A 19,968-nucleotide genomic window follows, 5' to 3' on the forward strand; every position below is an offset into this window, starting at 1 on the left:
CAAACATGCAAGTCAAAGTATAATCTCTTCCTACAAGTCCCAACCTGCAACACCACCCCAACAACTCCACCACCAACTCCCTCAAGATTACACACTCCATCCACACCCCTACCCTCGCCACCTCCCACACCTCCTCCACGGACTCCGCCATCGTCCGGCTTGTTCTCCTCCTCCTCCTCCAGCACTGTTGCCGAACGCCTTCGACCATCGTCATGATCTCTCGTCCCGTCGGCTCGACCACCAACGGCATCGCTTCGATCAACTTGGCAGCGTTCGGTGCATTATTGTAACTCTCTCCTGCACAGTCGTTCGGTGCATTATTGGCTTTTGCCGTCTTTGGATTTGCTCACCCACGAAGAGAAAGCCCAGACGTGATGGCTTCACCATCCTGGATCCGACGGCTGTAGTATCCTTGGTCTCTACATCGAGATTGGTGCCATGTAACGTAACGCACGTTTCTGTAGCCGGTAAAAAGGTTGGGTTGATGCTTACCAATTGGGCGTCTTTTTGACCGATACCGAGGCGACGATATCGCGTCGAGGACCGAGACGGGGGACTCGGCTGCTCGCCGTCGCACTCCTCCCATGCATCCAGGCCGTCCGATTTGATCGGCCCTCCCGAACCGACGGAGGAGGAGACCGCCTTAGCGTGGATCTCCCCCAAGCGGACGGCCTCGATGATCCGCCTCAGGGTACTGAGGTCCTCGTCGCACTTCTCCAGAGCCCGCTGCAGCTCCCGCCGCTTCCGGTGTCACAGCAACCGTGAGGGCCGACAGGTCCTCGAGCCCCATCAGCCTCGGCACGAACGCCGGCCGGCCGGGGGGGTTTCGGGGGACGCGGCGAAGACCGCTTCCGCGCCCGGTTGTCGAATCTCCTGCGGGATCACGGGGCTCCGCGAGGGCCCTGTCTGCTTGCCGCCATCTTCGACTGGAGGAGGCGGAGGAGGTGCCGTCGGTCCTGACGGAGATGTGACGGTAGGATTCTCCTTCGTCTTTCCTGAACGGTATCGGGGAGTATATGTATGTCCATATACCCATAATGTATGTCCTACTAATGATTAAGCCAAAAAAAAAGGGTTAGAAATTAAGCTCAGTCGTTCTGTACATTTCTATGATGATATTTCCATCCTTAGTCATTTAGAAGGCAATTATCCAGTCAATTTAGTATTAAGTATATGTGTGTCCATATACCCGTAATGCACTCACTAAGTGACAACAAAAAACATATCAGAAATATTTAAATTCTTAAATCAACTAAGATGCATCTCAGTCTCTATCTTACATTGAAAACAAATTTATCGATTGATATAGCGAATATTCATCAACAATCAAAACTTGACAAACAGAACAAGATCAAAATTGCATGAATCTTGTCACAATAACATGAATTCTAACACGAAATAATTTAAAAATATTTTTTTGATTGCTTATTATTAAGGTCGTGGGGTTGTTTCTTCGAAAATCTTCTTCAGACTTTTTCAATCTTTTCATTCTCACCTTCAACTTCTATCAACTTAAATATTAAAAGAAACTTGATATATACCTTCACACAACATAATTTTGACATAACATTTCAATTCAGAGTCTCTAGCCTTAAGCTTACATCGTAACATTTCATTAAGGTGTCTATCAGATAATAAATAGGAAAGTGTTGACAACCATGCAAGTGTCATGATTCCCAATTCATCATATTTCATTGGATACAAAAACACACTAGCTTGTGGATAGGATCAAAATAGAACATGAGAAAAATCACAGAATGATTGAATCAGTTAGCTTCAGGTAACAATTCAAAGTGGGATGTGTTCTCCAGCAAGCATCACATGAAGATTTACTTTCTTTTATTATCTTTTGAAAAGAAAGAAACATTCTATTAATTTCCTAACTTTAAGTTAACTACAATTTCCAGTCAAAAAAAAAATGTTGAATTCAGCTCCAAATGATCATCATACTCTTGACTATGTTGCACCACCAGAAGTAGCACATGAAATGGGTAGATTTACCTGTAAATATGAAGAACATTGTGGCTGTCATGAATATGAGCTTTGCCATTCTGTGAACAGTGTTCTTTTAACTGAGTATAGAAGCTTTGGGGTACAGCAGGTAAACCTAGTTCATCCTCGGTCTGCATCAGAACAAACGAAAAGTTTCAGCATGCCACAAATCCATGATGGATGGAATGCTCATTAACAGATTTCTATGCATCAGAACAACGCAATTAATGCAAACCAAAATCATCTTTCAAGGATAACATCAACAGATTTCTTGGAGACTATAAAATTAACAGATTTATCTGGTATTCAATGGCATGTAAATTGTTAAAAGGCAAGTAATTTTCCACATGTTCCTGGCAGAAATCATCTTTGTCCAATGCTCATGTATTTTGTTCCATGATTTCACTATCACCAAGTGATGGATATACCTGCTGCCTCGCTCTGTTGGGCATTGCCGCAGCATTGCTTGTTGGAGCTGCAGGTAAGTTGAGTTTTGCATCCAGATCCGTTTCCGTATCAGGTTGAAGATAGGATGGAATTGCATCAGATTCCATCTTTGCAACCATGTCTGATTCCAGCGCATCTAGCTCTGCATTGATTATCCAAACCAACAAATAAAACTGGATACAATGAATTACACAAATATCATGCTTATCCAAACCAAAAAATAAAACTGGATACAATGAATTGCACAAATATCATGCTGAAATAAACTCTAGCCTATGCAAAATGACACAACGCATCAACGCCTAATAAAAACGACAAACTTAGACAAGTAATGTAACATTATCATGGTACCATGCCTCCCATTAGTTCTTCCTCATCAATGTCATTGGCAACATTGTAGCTTCTTCCCAAAGATTCTTGGATTTCTGTACTCAAATCCATCATCTTGTCTTGCATACTCTGTGTATTCCAAAAATGAATTCAGACACCAATTGTAGTACCAAATACTGCATTTTCATAGTCTTGGACAAAACTTGGTTCAAAGTAGAAATGGCATAAAATCTTTTAGCACATACTAGCATACCATACGAAAATATAACCTACATACATCTATGTCTGAGGTATTCACAATTTTCATCATCCCTTTCAACTCCTTGTTAGCAGACTTCAGTGCTGACATCTGTAGAAGTCAATGGTATGTTGGTGTATCAGCAAAGGGAACACTCTTCAGACAATAAAATTGTGGTAAAAGCTTGTAAAACAGACAGTCTGTTCAGCATCCTTAATTCCCTCTGTGGCAAAGGCAACTTGATCGAGGTTGAATGTCTGGTTATGCAGCATGTCAGGCTATCCCTCATACCTAGGAAAAAGGAAGTGAAATTTGCAGTCAGTGAATATATTTGTGCATATTCATGCAACAGGTCAAAAGATAGTGATGCACAGAAATATCACCAGCATATATTTTTTACTTTGTAAGATAATGCAAATTATTTAACTCATTCTATCTCAACAGTGCAAAGCAGGAGCTACAAGAAAAGCTCAAACCCAGCAGAGCCCTCGAAGGAAACCTTAAATATAAGGAGGCCAAGTTCCCACGATAAAGCCCTTTCTTTGCCTCCAGTCAAGACCATGCTACATCTACGATCAAATTATAGTTTCCAAATTAATCTATTAAATATGCAATTACATGTTATCTATATACCTAGAACTCATATAGGATTGACAATTAAGTACATCCCATGAATGTGTTTTGGGGATAGAACCATCCACAATTATGAACATGAACAATATTATCAGAATATTAGAACTGCAAGCAGACAATTCGGTCAAACAAGCTACCTATTTATGTGAAAACTAAGAAGGCAGAGGTAACCTACATTCTCCTTCGCTTAAGGACCCTCATCGCTCGAGCTTTAACAGCTTCTTGAGCTGGATCAGGTCGAGCCTTCTTAATCTGCTCCTTGTATCTAGCTAATTCAGCATCAAGTTTCTTGATTTTCTCATCCACTGTGACACCCCTTCTATTAATCAGAAAACAAAAACAACCATATTATTAGTGAATCATACAATGAAGCACAAGAAACAACATGTCCCAAGTCTCCATTCAGCATGAACTAGATATATAGCAGGCTACAGTTGATTAAGTTCATATTCAAGGACTTCCAGAACGAAAAGTAAGATTTAGTACTAACTATAATGCTGGATTATGAAGGATGTGTAAAATAAGTATAAAAAGAACAAGTAGTTACATGTTACCATTCAAATTATCACACCTGCGACACCTTTGTTTCCGATTGTGATGATTGGGTGGGGACAACATGGAAGAGGGGACGAATCGAAATGGGTATGCATCAAACAGAAGAACATCGACTTACGATCATGAAGGTCACGGAATTTAGCAGAAGACCTTATAATATCACAAGGGGCGTCACAAAGAAATCGGTAAAGCAGAGTTCTTTCAAGAGCCGGAAGAAGAGGAAGGGTTAAAAAGAGGTCGGACCTTGTCGGTCGCGTCCTGGATCGTCGGCGGCGGCTCCTTATTCTTCTTGGCGCCGAAGACCCGTTTCATCTCTAAGCGATCCCGACCTACGGGAGAGCCTTGTGCCGTTGCAGCGACGGCAATTCGGGTGAGGGCTTTGATGTTTCGGATCCTCTCCAATTCATGCGGATCCGGTCACTCCTTCAACCGTCATATCTCCGTCCTTCATTCCCCTGTTCTCACATCTCAGCCGTTCGTTTTCGTGATCAAATCCATCGGTTTGGAGGTTGGAGAGGATCCGAATCCATACCGATCGATGCCTCAACGCGGAAGCTTACGAGACACAATACAGACGGTATATAATTTGGTTTAGCCATTAAGCAGAACTGATCTGAATTCAAAGCAACAATTAATACCCAAAATATAGGAGAAATCATTGATTGCCGAAATAATAAACTGCTCTAACTGTTTTATCTGTCATCTCGCTACAATTTCAACTTCCACTAAGTTTATACAAGAACTTGAAGAAATCAATTTGACACAGCCTGTGTTCCTGTCGACAGCAGTTTCCGATCACAAGACAGCAACCGCAGAGCTGCCAAAATTCTCATTTCTCTGTAAGTAATCACCCTATCGACCCTATCACTTCCAAAGAAAGAGGAGCAGAGCTTTACATTCCCGGAGCCAATTCACAAGCTGGTTTTTCTGAGACACCAACTAGACGCATTCTCAACCCACCTCCATCAAGATCGACAAAGTTTCCTCCGATGATCTTGGGACGGAGATTTGCTACAACTTGTCAGCTATTCTGCCGAGAGCGTCTGCGAGTTTGCCGAGAACGGCGAGCAAGCCATTAGCTTGGTCCTTCCTCTGGTCTCTGTCCAATTGGCAGTTCATGTTTTGAGCTTCTAGTTGGGCCGTCAGCATTCTGCTGTTCCTCTCTAAGACTTCAATCAGTCTACTTTGTAGATCGCTGTCTTCAGCTTCATCTGGTGATGTTCGTCTTCTCTTCTGTCCTCCTCGCGATGGAGAGCTCTTCCCGGGGTTCTCAGCTTGTGGTTTATCTTTTGCCGTAGCTGCACGATTAAAGCCAATCAAGTAAATTCCAAAACCCATAACATAACACTCCGAGCCAATTCTTAAAGCTTAGTGCTCATTGGAAACTTGAATGATTGATTAATGAGGCCCATCCAAGATTGTTAGACTTGGTTTAGATTTTCTCCTTGAAGATCCGATGTACAACGGAGATTACCTAAATATTATAAGCTAAGAATAGAACATTTGAAATCCATCTAAGCAGGAAGCTTAGAGGGAAACCACTAACAATTAGTTTACAGATGTATTTATGTATGAGCATAGCATTCATTTCCCATCTCATCTCGAGTACAGATTCTTAGCCACAGCAAGCTTTTGATATCTCATGAAATTACTATGATAGATCTATCTTTATCTTGCATGGCAATCGATAGACAAAGTGAATAATCATGACAACACTAAAATAACACATATATGTTGAACATTTTTCATAAAAGAAACAAATCTTGAATTGTAATGTCAGGACAGAGTATAACAGAGTATTCAATGGTTCTTCTAACATCTATCTCTTCCCATAAAAAATTGGAGTTCTTTACTATGAATCTATGGTAGTTTTTCTGCCAAAACAATTGCAGAGGTTCACAATCTTAATTCTTTCTTTGGTTACCCTTCTGCACTCTGTTTGCCTGATAGTTTTCCTATGGTGCTTAGGAAACAAGAGAAAAGCACATACAACACCGAGCAAAATAGTATACTACTTTACCGAGACAGAGCTAACAGATAGAACTCTAAATTGTTCCATCGAATACATTTCACAGAGCATGAAATGTGCAATAACGTAAAGAATTAGCATTCAAGTGTCTACAAATGATTGAGAGGAGTGACAAAAGCTTGTAGAACTGCACAGGAAAAGAGAGAGCAACAGCCATTACCTTCATCAGACCTCCAATGTTGAGATGATTCGCACTTCTTTTCTGCATGTCAATGAAAAGAAAAGCTTAAATCTTTGTCGATTAAACAACAAGGTTAGGCAGAACAATACTAATCCATCTAAAGAACCATTACCCGATATCGGCACGGCCGCCACCGGCTGTGGTGGCGGCGCCGTATCCTCGTCCTCGTCCTCCGCCTCCTTCTCCTCCTCGAAGTCCGAGAACAGTCCATCCTCCGCTGCGGTCCGCCCGCTATCAAAGACCGCCTCTTCCTCCTCGCCCCCCGCCGCCGCTGTCCGCCCAAGCCCCTTCTTCCCCTCCTCCTCTTCCTCCGCGGCGGGCTCCGCCTCCACTTCCGCGACCGCTACACCGTCGAGGATGTCGTACACCTCCCGGTCAAAGAACCCCGGCAGCCTCCTCTCCCTCCTGAGATCATTCCTCATCGTCCAAAACGACTCCTTTCCCTTCGCCTCCCACTCCTTTATCTTCTTAAAGTCGCCGGCGAGGTTGCTCCACCGCTTCCGGCACTGTACCGGCCCCCGGTCGACCCCATGCCGGCGGCAGTACGACGACACCGACGCCCACTTGGGTTCCACCGGCGACGCCGCCGCCCCCATCTCCCCGCTTCCGCCGCCGCCCCGCCCGGCTCCACGCCCTCTGCCCCGGCTCTCCACCACCCTCTTCCCCTGTATCAGCACCAGTATCTCCTGCCTCGTCCACCGCGGCAGACGGGGAGGCCGCGCCCCTCCTCCTCCTCCTCCTCCTGCGCCGTCGTCGCCGTTGGAACCCGCCGTGTCGACGGCGTTGGCCATTAAGAATGGCCAAAAGCCGCAGGAGATCACAACGTCGTCGTAAAACCCACGTAAATGTTTAACGGAGAGTTAACGGAATTGGGAGGGCGCCGTTATGGAGGCTCCTTTAGGCGTCCATGGCATGTATACCCTTAAGAAGGGGAGGAAGGAAGGGAGGGAGTCGAAGGAGAGAGAGGAAACAAAAAGGAAAGGAGTGGAATAGGGAGAAGGGAGGAGGGGAGGACTTGATTAGGTCCTAATTAAACGTGGCCCCTCATAATCCCTATCTATATCTATAGGTGCCATTAAATTAATGAATGATATTCTAATATCATTGCGGGTGTGTGTAAATAAATCCACACCATAAAGTGATATCTTTGCCACTAAAATAGGATGGTCAAGATATTGTGGGGATAGTCCATACAAGATTAAATACATGAAAGCTAAGGGGATATCTTTTTTCCTGTTTGGACGTTGATAAGGCACCATCACCACCACCCTCTTGTGTTTCCTTCTCGTAACGTGACCGTCTCCTTTATTCGAATCGTTTTGTAGGAGATGTTTTGGTGTGTAGTCATACTTAATGTATTCGTCTTTTACGCTACAATCAGTTTAATTGTGTATCTTAAGATTATGTCATTTTCTTCTCTTCTTTTTTTAAAAAAAAATTAATCTATAAGCTTGAGTGTTATAGTGAAATAAAAATTATAATTACCATAAAAAGTTTAGAAAATAATAAGAAATGATTAATTATTTTTTTAAGTATATGTGAGTTAGCCTATTATTAAGGAAGGAAAAAATATATGATAATTCTTAATAAATTAAATTTATTGGGCAAGTCAATTAAAATTTTCAATGATTTCGTCTCGCTCAAGTATAATTCATCATTTTTAGGATTTCGATAGAAGATCAGAGTCGATCAACAATTACGATTGGCTTATATGCTTGAAAAATATTGATATTATTGAAAGCATTTGGGTAAATTAATTGTCTAAACGGATAGGAAAAAAAAAAGAAATGATTTGTGCGAGAAAGATGAAGAAAAAAAAAAAAAAGTGATGGCACACTCAACTTGAGCTGTTGACTTTTTCTGAAGCTAAACGGTGAACTTTGTATGCTGAACTAATTATCGATGCTGATTCGGAGAAAATGTCAAGGATAAGCATTGCGGAAACGTTTAAGATAGGCCACAAACAAGAGCATATATTTGCCTATGATTAGCTTTGTTGACGAGGGCGATGATGAACAACAACAACAACATCTCTTTCGATTGTGAATGCCTCTCGTCCCTAGGAAATGGCTACACTGAACTCGTTAGAAGAATGCACTTGCTTGGTGAGGCCATTGGCTTTGGAATCATTAGGGTAGACATGGTCTCCTTGTCATGGGAGGGGGGACCGAGAGATGCCCTCTGGCCGAACGACACTTCCGGCCGACACGTGGCGACACGCACCATTCCATTGACGTCGGAATCGACCCCAATTACTTTTTATCATTAAATGTTGTTTTCATGTCCGTTTCTCTAATGACACCCTTTCTCTCTCTCTCTCTCTCCATGGCTCCATGGAGGAGGTGACCCTTTCGGCCACCGGAAGGTAAGATGGAGCCTTAATGGATGTCGATGGCATCTTGGGTCTTCCACAACGCCTTCGATTGTGGGGATGGAAAGAAGTCATCCCCTTCATGGGACCGCCTTTCCGATTCATAAGTGTCAGCAAATTGCTTGTGATTTCCTACCCACCACCGGGTTACGACGTGAGGTGGAAGAGCATGCATGACTTGATGATGGCTCGACCCGAACATATCGTTGGTGATAAGTGAGTCTAGGCAATAGTTTATTTGAGGTTTCGATTATAGAAGATAAGATTTTCTTAATTATATGAGGAAATCATTTTATTTTGTTAATGAAAATATTTCCTCGTATAAATAGGAGAGGGATATATTAATATATTTAAGATTTTTTACTTCTTTAATAAAGTTTCTTCAATAATTATTTTTATCTTTTATTATTATCATTATGATATCAGAACAATGAGAAAAGCGAAGCTATCTTCGGCCAGCAACCAACGCCGATGTAGCTAAATTCCTAAAAGGCTTCACGGTCAATCCTTATCTTCCTTACCGTGATAGTCTTCGTTGATCTGCCAACAATCGATGGACTTAAGAAGAACGAAGGACCGACTTGAGGAGAATGAAAGGAATGCCTATGCCCTCAGCAACAGCAATCGCAATAGCAGTAGCGATCTGCTCTTGCTCTACTCACGACTTTCGTTCGTAAACCATTCTTTGCATCGATTCAAGATTGGTATAATTGACAGGAGCACCATCTTGCGGAGGCATGATAGAAGATAAATTTTCTCCAACTATACGAGGAAATTTTTCTATTCTGTTGAGGAAAATTCTTCCTCCTAATCTGTATAAATAGGAGAGGTACATGTTAATGTATTTAAACTTTTTTACTTCTTCGATAAGTTTTTTTCAATGATTGTTATCAATATTTCTATTATTATCATCACTAATCGATTAAAGGTTTACTGACCCACTTGCATCTTGTGATGGCCAAAAGGGCCATCTATGTCAGATCAACTCAGTGTCACTAATGGCAGTCTTTTCTTGTTTTTAGGGGAAAGGAATATGATAAAGATGCTGTTCATTTCAAAAGATACGCAATAATGATGCAGCCCAATTACTTGAATTCTCAAAAGCACTGTAAAGCTCAATCCATACATGGTTTGACTACCGAAGAAAGACTGATAGGGGTTGACCTTTGGATATCCACACAGCAATTACCCTATGATATGATGCTATGTTTGAAGGCAGTTCAGTCGTAAGATATGATTCCCTACTCATTTGATGCCAAATACCCCTTCCCCCCTACTGTGATCTCGGTGGCCATGCTTGATTACTCTACTCCACTAAACTACATCTGTTGCCTGAGGAATTGGAAACATGGATCCCAGGAAGGCCAATCACAATGGCCAATGAAATAAGATATATATTTCTGATGCAGAGAGAAGCATATCATCCACTTTAAATATTCAAATTGGATGACAATGTCCTTTTTCTTGCATGAGTGCAAGATTTACTTTCATGGATTTGATGATGGTAGGAATATAATGTTATTAGATAATGGGAGACAAAGGATGACACCACCTCAAGTGTAAAGGTTTAGAATCTTATTGAAATCGATCGAAGCCTCACCCAATCCGAACCCGATTTAGAATCTTATTGCAATCGATCGAAGCCTCACCCAACCCGAACCCGTTCACAGATCAGTGGCCTTCGATCAAGAAAAAATCTCGACCGTCCAATAAGTAGGAATAAATTCGCCCACTAATAGTAACATGTGATCCCCAAAATCTCCCGCGCCAAACGGAGGCCGCTATCGGACGAGCGAGCAAGATGGTCGCCGGAGAGGACGGAGGAGCACCTCTTCCGCCTCTCCGCGGTCTCTGTCTCCGACGCCGAGGGCTTGGTCCTTCCTCCGCTGCCCTTTCTTCTCTACGAATCGGTGCTAAGCCCTAACTTGTTTCCATATTTTGCATCGGTCATATGGATAAGAAATTTTCTTTTCTGAACTCAATTTGATTGCTCGATGCTTGAGTCGAAATGAGTAGATCAAGGATGATCAAAATTCCATTTTGGTAACTTGAGATTGAAATGGGTAAGACTGAGATCACAAATTTTGCTTAAGAGATTACTTTAATTGACTAGAAAGCTGTGGATCGAGACTCAGGGGTACTGCGCACTATGTAAGACGAAAGATTTATTTGTAATCATTATCTGTCTTACCTGTAGATTTCCATGCTTTCAGATCTTTCCTGAAGAGATAATCTTGGATGGATCATGTTTAACTTCAATCTCATGGTTAATTCAACGATACCTATATCATGGAACGCATACTGTGAAGCATCAAAAACCTTGCTGATCTGCAATATAATTTACCTTCCGCGTTATTCCAAATCCCAATTGGTATTGGTGGAGGGCCGACGGATGTAGTCGATTGATAATATGAGTGTTAACGATGTTGTGCGGGGCAGTCCCCTGAAGCCTGCATCTGTTGGGCTCCAGGATTTTAGCCTCTCCTTGAACTCTTTGCAGGCAACTTGACTAAAGCCCACTCCTCCAACCTCACAAGCTTTGACATGTTTACGCATACATGAGTTATCCTCGAACTTGATTCTTTCAGAGGATCGTCTTCTTCATTTTAGTGCCTTCTTTTTACTATGGGTTCTTGTAATCTGTCCTAAACTTTTGCCTGCTTGGACACGCAACCAAACACTTGTCGACCATTCATTTAGCCCATACTGTGATCTCAACCACATTCCGACTTGGCTTTTGGATTTGAAATGGCATGTTCGTGACTTACTGTCTGCAAGATGCCTGCAGATATGGGGAAGCTTACATCTCTTCAGGTGCTGGACCTTGTGGACTACTCTGGCATCTTAGTAGGATGGCTCTGTTTCACTGTAAGGATCCAAGAAGGCATTGATTCCTTGGGACAGAGTCTCCTGACCTTTCAATGAGCAATCCTTCAGGTGCTCCTGCATGTCCAAGATGAGATCATTGAGCCTCATGAACTTGTCCGTGACAACTTATCAGGGAGAATTATATAAGGTAGGCAGTCTAATACCTTCAGTTGCCAATCAGGACTTTTGTGGATGGCCATTGCAGCAGCTTGATGGTGCAGCCGAGGAGCGTGGAAATAGAGATGCATAAAATCCTGTGAAGTTCTGGGCTTTGGATCCCATTAGGATCTGTGGTGGGCTTCTTTGATGCAGTAATGGCTTCTGATGACAAGAATTGTCTCTCCGTGCATTCGCAGTGAGCTGCAGTGAAACAAAAAAGGTCCCTCGGTGAGCAAAGACCACAAGTCATTAGGTAATTTCCATTACTGCTTTAGGATTTGGGATTTTTTTTTTAATGTTAAAATTATAGTTAATTTCCGCTGCAAAAGATGGGAGACTGGACACCTAATCCTCTCTAAAACATCACATTGGATGGGGCTCTCACTCTCTCTTTCCTTCAGCGAAGGACGGGATGCTGTCAAGAACTGGATGTGGCACACAAAACCGAGTACGGTACAAGTGATGTGACAGACAAGAGAAGGAAATCTTGCAACGAGAAAGGTGTGGCACTCATGGAGAACTCGGAATGGTGGTTGGTGCCTGTTGTCGTTTGTCCTCTTCTCAGCCCAAATCTTTGACACCCAAAACTGGACCTTTCTCTTTTCTGAACACCCAAGTCCTGCAGCCACCAGTGCATCATTCCCTTGCTTGACCTTTCCATCACTCCAATGGATTCTTGCCGGATCTAGGCAGATGAGCACCACATAACCACAGATATTTTGTTCTTGATGCTTACCTCCAATTGAATGTTTTTTTTGGCCTTCAAAAAGTTATTCATACTCTTGAAGTATTTCTCCAAATCTATTGGCCCTTCCAACTTAGTTTTTCACTACAAGTATTCTTATAAAAGTGAACATTTTACAGATTAATTATTGTTTATTATAATGATATTGAGATTCCAATTGTTGGGTAAAGCTTCGACCCTCTTTTGTGATATGATTTGATTAGCTCTGAGTTTCAAATTCTTTTTAATATTTGATGTAATTATCAAAATAATTAATATTATTCAAAGATCATCCAAAATTAATATTTGTGATAGTCCTATTTTTATCGAAGAAATTTATATTGGCAATCTAATTTTATTATTTATAACCTCATTTGAAGAACTTTGAATATTTGTAAGATATTCTTTTGATCGTAAAACTCTTAACTTATCATTTAATTCTAATACTTTCCCGGTTCTATTCCAAACAGTTTTTTTTCTTTACCTTCTTCTCCTTTCTTCTTATCCTTCTCGTGATTGTCAGACATGATCGTATGTAATGTAACCATGATTTTGATGCTATCACTCAAGGGGATGATCGTATGTAAAAAATAAAGGTATGATTGGTAATTGAGGGATTGTGTTTAGTAAAATTATATTTTACTATTATTTTAAGATGATTATATGAAATAAAAAAAATTATCAATAGCAAAGTTGGGGTTACAACTAGTTTTTTTTTTTAATCTAAGGATATTTGTAAAAGAAAGGTTTTAAAAGTTGATACTCAGCTATTAGATTATCCACTATATGGGTTTGTTCTGATCATTTGATACATCATTACCACAGCAACCATTCATTCAATCTTTGATTGTGATTAGGTGGAGCATTATTTCACGACAGTGACTGCATCACAGAAGGTATGACACCTGCAACCCCAGACATGTCACAATAGTATTGTGCCAAACAATGCAAGTCTCCTTATTTGTTTTCTTTTGACACAGTCAACTCTCACACAGCATAATAGAATTCGCATCCATGTCTTTATAGAGATACCAAGTTCAAATCGTTGTCGATGTTTTTTTCTTGCACTATGGCACATTGAGATGCGAACAAACAGCTTAATTATGGCTTTTATTTTATAGGGAGATTCCTGTTATCATGACAAAGTCACACCACCAATATGTTTTATTTATCTGCACCCAATCAATGATTGTTTTGGGACTAAACAAATGATGTCAGTGGATGCTTTAAGCTCTGAGCTGGTGATGAAACCAGAAAGGAACATGAATTCACGGGGCTCAGAGCAGTTCATGCTTTCTTGTTGAGTGGTGTCCACAGTAGTTGTTACTAGTTTAAGCTGCCTGCATTCATTATAGGTTGAGGCATCTAAAGAAGAAAAGGAGGGGCTGAGTCCAGCTGTGTGGAGGAGGGGAGGGGAGGGGAATATAACATTCGCCACTCTTCTCCATCATTAAGAGCCAAAAGAAGAAGGTGTTTTTAGGCTGGTCCTCACCCCAACTTTCTAACAAGCTACTTTGTTTCAACTTGTTCTTCCCCCCTGTAGAAATGATCCAATGAAGAGTTCAGAAAAGAAGTTAAATGAGAAGAAAGGGAATGATCTCTGATTCAAACTTATTTCTGAAAGGGTGGTCAAACCCAAGTGGTGGTTTAAGATGTTATCCTACTTTTCTTCCTTCACATCAAATCCTTGATATAGCAAGTGGACAGTTGAAAGAATAATATGAAGAATTGTTATTCTATCCATGAACTTTCAGAGGGTGTTAAATTTGCCATAACTCATGTTCATGAATTGGTGGATCAACTTCACCAAGATAATAAGCAGAACTGGTGCACAAGCAGGAACTGCTTTGGAGTATTTCTTTTCTCTTGCGAATGGTTCCACTGAAACACAGGACTCAGAGCAATGCATTCATCATTTGATTTGATTGGTGTTGGGTCATTTCTTGAGGTGGCAAGGGAAGGTTGGGGAGACCAAATTTATCTCTTTTCCTTTGTTTTGTTACCATCACATCCTGAAGTGGACCCCACCTTGTGAGGAAATGCTTGCTTTCAGGGTCACATGATCCATCAGTCTCACTGAAACCACCAATTCTCTTTCTTCCAAGTTGGGGTGGTTGATGGCAATTAATGTTTGAAACTACAGGCCAAACTAGTTTCTGTGGCAGTATGAGATGAGTATTACTTCTCATTGGTGTATTCTTCTTTGGTCCTAAAAAACCTCCAAGTTAGTATTGATTGGAATTATCATTTCATGTACAGCACTTTAATGCAGGGGAGCAGAAGGAGAATAATGTTCAAGTTGTGAACCAAAAGCCAAGTTAGTTTCTTTGGCAGTATGACATGAGCATTCCTTTTCATTGGTATACTGTTCTCACTTCCAAGTTAACACTGACTGGAATAATTGTTTTATGTACAGCACCTTGATGGAGGGGAGGAGAAAGAGAGAGAACAATATCCATTCAAGTTGTAAACGAAAAGCCAAATTAGTCTTGTTTTTTTGGCAGTATGCCATGAATATTCCTCTTCACTGGTCTTGTGTGTCAATCTTGAAGAGAACTTCCAAGCTATAACCTTGGCTGCAAACATTGATAATTGGACAGTAGCTTTGGTACAGGAGAGTAGAAAGAGAAGCAAAAGGGTAAACTGTACAATAGTTGAGCATCAGAAGAAATTGCAGCAGAAGCATCCAAATCAGTGGTGATTTCAGTACAAAATGGAACAGAAACTAAGGTCCTGCTGGGGTTCTGCTCCTCTCATTTCAAATCACCATGTCATCGACCAGTCCAAACCCTGACATGATGAACACCACCCGCCAGTGAAGTTGCCCAACACTCACTGCACCCTGAGCTGGATGGCATTTGACTCCAACAGGGCCTCCGGAGCCATGATTTAGCAGTGCAGCATATGCCAAGTGCATTTTTGATCCTGAAGAATCACAGTGGTTAGAATCCTAAACCCATGTTGCTAACGCAGAGAATGTCAGGAATGAACTGTGGCGTCTGTGGTTCGGAATGGAAGAGGTTTCAGGGATCAGTGACCGTGGAGTGGAGTAGTGTTGAACAGCCACTGTTCCTGAAGAGGGTAAGGCTTACATGGGACAAGAAATGGGTGTGCCCACCAACACTGGACCAGTCAGTGGCAGATAGATGATCCAGAATTCTTTATTGGAACAAAATTCTACATGTCCATTGGGGGCCAGTCCGTCACTCTCATCCCTACCTTTTTCTGCATCATTGATTGCCAGAACAGCTCCATCTCATCCTGTTGCAAGTTCTGCTGACCTGAGTGGATTGGTGGGTTGCCTTGTGAAGTTTCCTATGGGTTTCAAGATTCATGATGCCTTTGCCCCTTTATCAGCTACAAGACCCACCAGTAGATTGTTGTCCCATCCTTGTTAGTTTTATCTGCATCTCCTCCTCCATTCTCATAGCTTCCCTACCAGTGATGATGGAGTGAGTAGCTGGGGCAGGTACTCTGTGGTTGTGGGTTCTTGGTTTCAAGTGAAGGGAAAAAACAGAAATATGTTGTTGGCTAGTTTTGGGTGCCATAAATGATTGCTTCAAGTGTGGCTGTGATGGCAAGGGAATCTTGTCTCTGCCCACCAAATTTACTCATAAAACATGCAAGAGAGAGAGAGAGAGAGAGAGAGAGAGAGAGAGAGAGAGAGAGATTTGTGATGGAAGAGTTCACCAAAATACTCGTCTTATGGTTCCCAAAATCAAAAGTGTATGTTAAAACTATAGCCTTTGGAGAAAAGGTGTTGCAAGTGCATTTGGCAGGGATGAGACCTGCAAGAATCTTTCTAATGGTGATAGATTAATAACATACCCACTTTGTGGTCCAAGAAATAATAAACGCAAGATCTCATGAACATGATCGAGTGATCAAATTGGTGTTGACATGATGTGGTGAGGCTGAAGAATTTGCTGCGATATATAACTAAGCATATAAGCCTTACTGGCTTGTCAAAGAGTCAACTGAGCGTGTGGAATTTGGATAAGCTTGACATCTGAATTGTTTGCGTTTATTGGAAGACGCGGACACGTTTCATGGTAAGGTTGCGTGTGGGGATGCAAACTTGGACTAAGAAACGTTTGTGCTCTCCCATCAATATAAGTTTCCAAGCAAAAGAAGCTATGTCGAACACAGATTTGACTTCGTCCATCCTAACTTGGTTGACTCGTAAATTGACGAATCGACTCGGTCAACCGACGTTATCCACACAAACACCGGCAACATTCATGACGGTGGAAGACATTGCTTTCAATTTTGAAGCGTATGTGGCGATATTTATATACACATATTAAAAAAAGGTATTAAACACGTCAGCGCGCATCCAAATCCACCACCATCACGAAACGGGGGCGGGCCCACATCAAGCAACAGCTCGTAGCCGTTGAAAGAAGGCGATCAAATAAAAATAAGACCGTGACTACAGTCACCGCCTACCGTGGTTACCGCCAGCAACAGAGTGAGCACCGGTATATCGAAGTCGATGGACGCAAAGAGGTCACGTCGGCCGTCCCCTCGCCGTCACCTAACGGGAAGCGGCCATTTAGCCGTTACGGGGCAGGTCGGGGCCCACTTCGGGTGGTCGGCCGTGCCCCCTCGTTGTCCATACTCACGGGTTGCGGCCGCGAAGTACATTGAAGGATCCATTAATCTGAAGCGTCCGGTGGACGGACACGATGGCGGCATGAACAAAATCGCACGATTTCCGAGGTGCGTATTTTTTAATTTTTCTTTTGTATTTTTATTTTATTTTATTTTATTTAAACCTTGGAGTTACCTAACTATGCCCAGTGCTGGAGATGGTGGCTGGGTCCCAGTGAGGCGGTGGGGTGGTATTAGTTGACGATGGTGCGGTGACAAGTGACTGGGCCCCAATCAACCAAGTGGCGGAGAACAATTTGGTTTGTCATCCAACCAAGGATCAGAGCACATGGTAAAGCGGTCTCGAATCGAACTCTATCTAAACTGTCATGCGGGATCCGGTGGGCGCCTGAGCCAATGGGACGAGCGCCGCGAGTGGGGTCCCACGCCGAGACCACGAGGACTACGCACGAGTTGGGATCCGGACGCCTATAGATCGGTAGGCATTCATTACAAGTGAAGCCAACGGTTTTCATGAAATAAAAAAATAATTAATTCTTCGTGTATATATATATATATATTTTTAAAAAAATTAAGTTTTAAAATTTCTCAAATAACATCTTAAGTTTGAAAATTTTTCACTGTCCTTTTTTTAAATCAAAATGATCGTTGTAACCTTTGGCCATTATTATGATTGGGTAATCCTTGCCACCCTCACGGAAGTAAATACAGATGATGTTACACAATACCTCTACGGCTAACGATAACTCTCATCATCCTTGTGGAAGTAAGGGCAGAGGCAATCCTTGCCATCCTCACACGAGTAAGAGCATAATCGACATTATATAACGTTTCTTAGATTAACGATGACAATGAGAGTTGATGGTCCAATTAGATTTGATGGGAGACCATAGAATCTCTTTGTGCCCCTTTCTTATCACATAGTCTTTTTATGTCTTATCATCATCGTCAATCATAGGTGAGGAAAAAGATAGTGACTTATCGTTAGGAAAGGGGGTTGTTGATAGGGTGGAGGCACAATTTGGACTGGGGTAGAAATTTTTGAAGATGACAATGGTAAAATTTTCTGTTTACGTCGTCAAAGACACTATATTTATATATGTGTGTGTGGCGTTAGAAATCTCCAACTCATTCAACGGAATAAAAGCTGAATGAGCTGAGAGAGAGAAAGAGAGGAGAGCTTAGAGAGAGTGGCACTGTTGAGCTGAGAGTAAAAACTTTGGTCGGAGGGAGGAGAAGCAGCGAGGCTTCACCGTCCTGTGCCCACAAACAGTATATGGATTTATGCTTAACCCATCATTTTACTCTCCCGTTTTGATTCTACGAGAGAGAGAGAGAGAGAGAGAGTTCATCGATAGGTGGTGATCTTCTTCAACACCTTTTGGATATAGTTTCTTGTAGTATTTTGATCGAGGCACGAGAAGAGAAAGAGAGAGAAAGGCGCAGGGAAAAAAAAAACCAATAGACAAAGGTTAAAGTCACCGATCAATTGATCCATGATGGTTCTTATTGTGGCCATCAGACCAAGAAGGATAACATGTTCATTTATGTGCTCTTTTAACAGATATTACATTAAGTAGATGGCTTCTATAATTTGATTTTATTTCAGGCAAGCAATTATATAACAAAAAACAAATATGAATCATGTATGTGGTAGGTTTTGTTAGCTTGCAGCTCAATATACTGTAGTCATCTAACTTGATTATAATTTTTTATCTGAAAGATAAAAGGGTTATATAATTTTATCCTTTCAAGTATAATTAGACTGATCAAATTGATATCATTGAAAATTAATAACCCATGATGAAGACTATAAAAGATTATGCTCCCATCTCATATTACCGTCTCATATGTATATGAAACTCATACGAGGGAATAAAATTATTGATGATCTATCGATTCTTGATTTTGAGATTTGATCACTCTAGTGAGAATGCATGCTTAGTTTTTGGGTTTGGAATAATTATAAATATAAATATGGATACTTGAGTCGAATCCACGATACTATTACATCGAATTTGATCGTTAATTTGATATGCTATAATTAATTTAAATTTATTTATTTTTTAAGTCTCATTGTACTTAGAATTAGATTTATAATGATGATATAATATAAAAACTATAACCTGGCATATTGTAAATTTTAGATGAATCATGGCACATTAACTAGTTTAGTTCATAAAGAACTTGATAGATTATCATAAGATCTTAGACTCGAATATCATCTTTAACATCTCTTATTTACATACAAATAAAAAATAAAAAAAAGCTCAATATTCAAGATCACCTAAAAATAACTCTGAAACCTAATTGAGTAAATGCTTAAAAGTTAATTTTTAAAATAGAAATGATCTAAAATTAGAAGAGTGAGAAGCTAATATTAGAAAAGACCACTTTTACAGTTAGAGATATCATTGATTATGATTAAAGACTCTTTTTTTTAATCATAAATAGCTTAAAAATATTTTCTAAGATTTATAGTCACATGGAACTCAATAGTCTATAATATTCATGAAATAAAATGTGTTTGAGAATTTAAATAATTAGTACAATTATATTAAATTCAGCATTCTCTCTCTATTATATTTCATAGACAATAGCATCAGTGTAATCCGCTAAAGTCGCATTAAAATATCTATTAATGAGGGAAAAAAAAAATAAACATCTCGTTAGGTTTGAGACGAGCTCGTATATTAAAGTTTGGGCCGGCTATGGTGACATTAATGAGCCATCCATGCACATGCACATGCACATGCACATGCACATGCTCATGCTGATGGCTGGTCCCCCAAAACCAAGGTACGCACCGTCGCGTCAGCCCATCTTC

The 19,968-nt window shown here is 41.1% G+C and overlaps 2 protein-coding genes and 1 long non-coding RNA gene across 4 annotated transcripts; 1 reads left to right on the forward strand and 2 right to left on the reverse strand.

The window, feature by feature from the left end:
* Positions 1–279: 279 nt before the first annotated feature.
* Positions 280–4,697, reverse strand: LOC135624679 (uncharacterized). 2 transcript variants are annotated; one of them, XM_065128543.1, is made up of 9 exons: positions 4,439–4,697; positions 3,816–3,959; positions 3,205–3,298; positions 3,047–3,118; positions 2,791–2,898; positions 2,421–2,581; positions 2,002–2,123; positions 493–1,046; positions 280–419 (listed from the first exon to the last, which is right to left on the reverse strand). In XM_065128543.1, the coding sequence occupies exons 6-8, from the start codon at positions 2,556–2,558 to the stop codon at positions 644–646; spliced, it is 663 nt and encodes a 220-aa protein (XP_064984615.1). In that variant the 5' UTR covers positions 2,559–2,581; positions 2,791–2,898; positions 3,047–3,118; positions 3,205–3,298; positions 3,816–3,959; positions 4,439–4,697; the 3' UTR covers positions 280–419; positions 493–643. The 2 variants fall into 2 exon arrangements, with proteins under 2 accessions (XP_064984615.1, XP_064984614.1); XM_065128542.1 differs by having other exon boundaries at positions 493–1,049.
* Positions 4,698–4,841: 144 nt separating this feature from the next.
* LOC135624678 (trihelix transcription factor ASR3-like) lies at positions 4,842–7,430 on the reverse strand. The gene is made up of 3 exons (XM_065128540.1): positions 6,518–7,430; positions 6,385–6,426; positions 4,842–5,493 (listed from the first exon to the last, which is right to left on the reverse strand). Exons 1-3 carry the CDS (start codon positions 7,194–7,196, stop codon positions 5,207–5,209), a joined length of 1,008 nt encoding a protein of 335 aa, XP_064984612.1. The 5' UTR covers positions 7,197–7,430; the 3' UTR covers positions 4,842–5,206.
* A 3,102-nt stretch (positions 7,431–10,532) lies between these two features.
* On the forward strand, positions 10,533–12,708 carry LOC135624153 (uncharacterized). Its single transcript, XR_010491599.1, has 2 exons — positions 10,533–12,056; positions 12,205–12,708. It is a non-coding gene; the product is annotated as an uncharacterized LOC135624153 (long non-coding RNA).
* The last annotated feature ends 7,260 nt before the right edge of the window (positions 12,709–19,968 follow it).

The sequence above is a fragment of the Musa acuminata genome, chromosome BXJ2-10, assembly GCF_036884655.1.
Source record: "Musa acuminata AAA Group cultivar baxijiao chromosome BXJ2-10, Cavendish_Baxijiao_AAA, whole genome shotgun sequence".
Lineage (NCBI taxonomy): Eukaryota > Viridiplantae > Streptophyta > Magnoliopsida > Zingiberales > Musaceae > Musa > Musa acuminata.

Coding starts and splice junctions, on each gene's coding strand:
- LOC135624678 (XM_065128540.1), bottom strand. CDS start 7,196: ATGGCCAACGCCGTCGACACGGCGGGTTCCAACGGCGACGACGGCGCA. Junction 6,427..6,517: donor GGCGGCCGTGCCGATATCGG/GTAATGGTTCTT, acceptor ATTGACATGCAG/AAAAGAAGTGCGAATCATCT. Junction 5,494..6,384: donor ACATTGGAGGTCTGATGAAG/GTAATGGCTGTT, acceptor TTAATCGTGCAG/CTACGGCAAAAGATAAACCA.
- LOC135624679 (XM_065128542.1), bottom strand. CDS start 2,558: ATGGTTGCAAAGATGGAATCTGATGCAATTCCATCCTATCTTCAACCT. Junction 2,124..2,420: donor CCAACAGAGCGAGGCAGCAG/GTATATCCATCA, acceptor GTTCTGATGCAG/ACCGAGGATGAACTAGGTTT. Junction 1,050..2,001: donor AATGTTCTTCATATTTACAG/GTAAATCTACCC, acceptor CTTAATCATTAG/TAGGACATACATTATGGGTA.